At 59.6% G+C, this 4,208-nt stretch overlaps 1 protein-coding gene across 1 annotated transcript; it reads left to right on the forward strand.

Moving 5' to 3' along the window:
* Positions 1–403: 403 nt before the first annotated feature.
* Positions 404–2,972, forward strand: TRMT12 (tRNA methyltransferase 12 homolog (S. cerevisiae)). Its single transcript, XM_010192551.1, has 7 exons — positions 404–463; positions 602–745; positions 825–1,014; positions 1,098–1,248; positions 1,325–1,434; positions 2,281–2,444; positions 2,523–2,972. The coding sequence occupies exons 1-7, from the start codon at positions 404–406 to the stop codon at positions 2,970–2,972; spliced, it is 1,269 nt and encodes a 422-aa protein (XP_010190853.1).
* The last annotated feature ends 1,236 nt before the right edge of the window (positions 2,973–4,208 follow it).

Consider the following 4,208-nt stretch of genomic DNA (forward strand, 5'->3'; position numbering starts at 1 on the left):
GAGGCACCCCATCCCTGGGCACCCCACTGCTAGGACACCCCAACCTTCTAATCCCCCGGGCATCCCATCCCCTGAGGTACTCCATCACTGAGCAACCTATTCCATCTCCAGTCTCCACCCCAGAGTACCCCAGTCCCCTGGGACACCACCCCTAGGGCACCCCCCAGCCCCCCCGATACCCCATACTCTGTCACCCCATGGCAGTGCCAGGGCAGCCAGCACCCTGCCCCAGGGTGCAGCTGAGGCTCTGATGCCCCCCAGCATGGCAGTGCCAGGGACCCGCACTAGCCCCAGCTCCCTCCTGTCCCCGGCGACCCTAACACCCTGTTCCCACCTGGCAGGTCACTGCGTCCCTGCTGACCAGTAACGTCCCTCCATCCTGAGGCTTGGCAGTTTGGAGGCCATGGACACCCCCATCTATGCGCTGGCCACGGAGCCGCGGTTTGCCCAGCGCCTCAGGGAAGCCTGCAAGGGGGAACAGGAGCCCTGTGGCTGCCTCGGCAGGATGCAGGCACCCCACACCTGTGGGGGGTCTCTTCCCTGCAGTGAGGTGGGCTATGAGGCTGAGGAGGGCCTGATCTTTCCTTGCCCTTGCAGGAAGTATTTGGAAGAGGAGCAGCTTCTGGATGGGCGTTACCGGCTGCAGGAGGTGCTGGGGGGGTGCGGGGCCCTGCCTGTGCTGAAGGAGAAGCTCGACTGGCTGCGGCTGCCCCAGGAGATGCCCTGTAGGCTGGTGCAGATCCAGGTTGGGAGAGACCCCCAGCCCTGGGGGCCCTGCTGTGGGGTGGCGGGATCTCAGCCCCACATGCCACATCCCTCCGCAGGACCCTGTCCCCTCCAGGGCAGCCCGCCGGCAGATGCCTGCCCAGAAGCTGCGGGATGAGCTGCGTCGTCTGCTGGGTGAGAGCTGGTCAGAGGACCTGGAGCGTGACGTGCCCCGCGCCTGGCAGCGGCATGGGGATCTGGTCCTGCTGAGCGAGGATAGCTTTAGGGCTGCACCATGGGAGAAGCTGGGTAAGGGGGAGCGGGGTCTGCCTGCCCAGATCCTGCCTGCAGAGCTGCCCTGGCCTCTCCCAGAGCAGGCGGGTGTGTTGCAGGTTCAGCACTCTGGGAGATGGTTGCCTCTACTCTGGGTGCCCGACGGCTGGCCAGGCGAGGACGGGTATTGCCAGACGGGATGCGGTCCCCCAGTGTCACCCTGCTGCTGGGCCAGGATGGCTGGGTGGAGCACATAGACAATGGGATCAGGTAGGCAGGAGCCCTGGTGCGGGATGCGGCTGATGTGGGGAAGGGACTGCCCTCACTGGGCCGTGGTGTCTCCCAGGTACGCGTTTGATGTGACCAAGTGCATGTTCTCCCCGGGCAACATCACGGAGAAGCTCCGGGTGGCTTCATTGCCCTGCTCTGGGGAGGTCCTGGTGGATCTCTACGCAGGTAACAGGAACAGCGGAGGGGTTTGACAGGGCAGGCTTGTGGAGGCAGGCAGGCAGAGAGCAGTGATGCAGGCACCAATGGTACCCAGGTGGATATGAAACATCATTTCCAGCCTCAACTGGAAAAATACCCAGGCTTAGAGCTCCTGCCCCATCTGTGACCCCTCAGCCAACCTGGCACTGCTGCCTTCCTGTGTCCCTGTTGCCTTTGGACTCTTAGGATGACTTTGCGCTCAGGCTCTGCAGAGCACTGTTCTGTCCCTAGTGCTGGTCATGGTAATGATTTGGATCCAGGGGAAAGATGTGCCCTCAATATTTTTTTTAAAAGCTCCCATAGATGTCCTGAGTCTGTATGGATGTACTTTCATGACAAGCTGGTGTTAACTGAAGTGTCCTGTCCTGTGAGATGACTGGGGAGATCGCATCAGGCATTTGCATGTCAAGAGAGCAGCTGTTTTGTGCTTGGGGAAGTGACTGCTTCCAGTTTGGGCCACGCAGAAAGGATGCGGCACTCACAAAACTGCTCTGAATTAATTAAAATAAATGATAGTATGGGCACTTCTGCACAGAGTGGAAGCATATCAAGGCAAGTCTTGAGCTAATGGCCAAAGACTGAAGCTAAAGTAAGCTCCTCTGTAAACATTTTTCAAGACAAATTTTGTTTTTCCAGAGGAGGAAGGGATGAATTGCCTTTTTCCCTGCTCAGTGTCTGAGCTTGTTTCAACCCGGAGCAAAGCAGATTCAGAGAGCTGAGATGGCAATCTGCATCCTGCCCTCTGGAGAGAAACATGGACCCCAGTGGTGCCCAGAGCCTGCTCTCAGCCGCTGCCACCTCTTCTGTCCCCAGGCATTGGCTATTTCACACTGCCATTCCTGGTTCATGCGGCGGCTGCCTTCGCCCATGCCTGTGAGTGGAATGACCACGCCGTGGAGGCCCTGCGGAGGAACCTGGTGCTGAACGGTGTGCAGGACCGCTGCTGCATCCACCATGGGGCCAGTCGGAGTCGGCAGGTGAGTGGTGCCGTCTGGCTGCAGCTCCCCCAGCCCCTCATGGCATCTCCCTCACCTCCCCTCTCCTTCCAGCTGGAGCTGCAGGACATAGCAGACCGGGTGAACCTGGGGCTGATTCCCAGCTCGGAGGAAGGCTGGCCAGTGGCTTGCCGCGTCCTGAAGAAAGGCACGGGTGGTGTTCTTCACATCCACCACAACGTGGAGACTTTTCCCACACCAGTCCCCCCACAGCCCCCACAGACCCCACTCCTGCAGGGTGAGTGGAGGTCTCCAGAGGGAGCTAGCTCTGATGGGGAGGCACAGCACCGAGTGGAGGACGGCAGGAAGGAGACACTGGAGGCCAGGATCAGACCTGAGTGGCAGAGGTGGGCTGAAGCCACAGCAGCAAGGATCCAGGGACTGCTGGCAGAACTGCATGGGCAGCCGTGGCGCACCAGTATCCTGCACATTGAGGCAGTGAAGTCCTACGCACCCCACGTGCATCACCTTGTGCTGGACCTCAAGTGCCGGCCGATGCTGCCCACCTAGCTTGCCACAGGCCCCAGCGTGGCTCCGGCTCCCACAGAGCAGTGTATTGGAATACCAGTGGCAGGGAGATGCTACTGTTGTCTGCTGCCAGCCTGGTTGTGCTTTACTTGTTCCCAGATGGCAGTGCTGCCCAGCAGCACCTCTCTGTGCCAAGGGCACTGAGGGATGCTTGCCAGCTGGAGACACCTCTAAAAGCCATAACCCAGCAGAGAATGGGGAGAGCTGAGACTGAAAGCACCCTGAGTCCTGCACCTGCTCTGCCTGTTGCTGCCCATATCTTGAAGATGTGGTGGCACTTTCAACCCTGCTTTCACACACAAGAGTCACAGAGTAAAATAAACCTCAGATTCCTGACAGGCTTCATTTCAGTGTGTCAGGCAGGCTCTGTGCTTCTATTTACCAGCATGTTTTTTTATTGTACTGGAAACAGGTCTGTTCATCTCGTTTTCTTCTTGCCTTTTTGAAGAATTAAGGGTGTTTACCACTTCTCTGGTTGGATGCGAACACTGGTGCAAATGTGAGGCTCTGGCCTGTGGAGGCCAGCTCCCAGGGCAGCATGTGGAGGGGCTCAGGGAGCAGCAATGCCTCTGTCTGCACCCTCTGCCCTCAGTTCTGCCTGCAAGCCCAAATTAATGCCTAAGCATCGTGTGTGTACCCCTGCTGCAGAGAAACCCCTGCCCGGGGAGGGCGGGGGGCCCTTTCGTGTCCCCGTGGGTTCTCCCTTGTATAGGTGTCCCATCTCGGGCCACAGGGCTGGGAGTCTTTGCCTCTCCCCTGTCCTGTGGCAGGGGGGCAGAGTCGAAAGTGTGGGGCTGCTCCCAGCTGGCCTCCCGTGCAGCCCCACTGTCCTGTGTGGCGATAAGCCACCTCCCCATGGATGCGAACCCAACACCTTGTCCTGCCACACGTGCTCATGATTTCCCTGTTGTCTGTGCTGCTGTGGGCAGAGCTCGGGGAGCCGAGCCAGGACCACATCTCTGCCCACAGAAGACAAGGGTGAAGAAGTGTGGGGCTGCTCCCAGCTGGCCTCCCGTGCAGCCCCACTGTCCTGTGTGGCGATAAGCCACCTCCCCATGGATGCGAACCCAACACCTTGTCCTGCCACACGTGCTCATGATTTCCCTGTTGTCTGTGCTGCTGTGGGCAGAGCTCGGGGAGCCGAGCCAGGACCACATCTCTGCCCACAGAAGACAAGGGTGAAGGCTGCAGCCTTGCGGCAGGGCCATCCTCTGCTGC

Source organism: Mesitornis unicolor, unplaced genomic scaffold, assembly GCF_000695765.1.
Source record: "Mesitornis unicolor isolate BGI_N332 unplaced genomic scaffold, ASM69576v1 scaffold36609, whole genome shotgun sequence".
Classification (NCBI taxonomy): Eukaryota; Metazoa; Chordata; class Aves; order Mesitornithiformes; family Mesitornithidae; genus Mesitornis; species Mesitornis unicolor.

What these genes read in the sequence shown, in the direction of transcription:
- TRMT12 (XM_010192551.1), top strand. Translation starts at nt 404, where the DNA reads ATGGACACCCCCATCTATGCGCTGGCCACGGAGCCGCGGTTTGCCCAG. An exon ending in GTAGGCTGGTGCAGATCCAG is followed by an intron (nt 746 to 824) that starts GTTGGGAGAGAC and finishes ATCCCTCCGCAG; the next exon opens with GACCCTGTCCCCTCCAGGGC. An exon ending in GGGCCAGTCGGAGTCGGCAG is followed by an intron (nt 2,445 to 2,522) that starts GTGAGTGGTGCC and finishes TTCCAGCTGGAG; the next exon opens with CTGCAGGACATAGCAGACCG.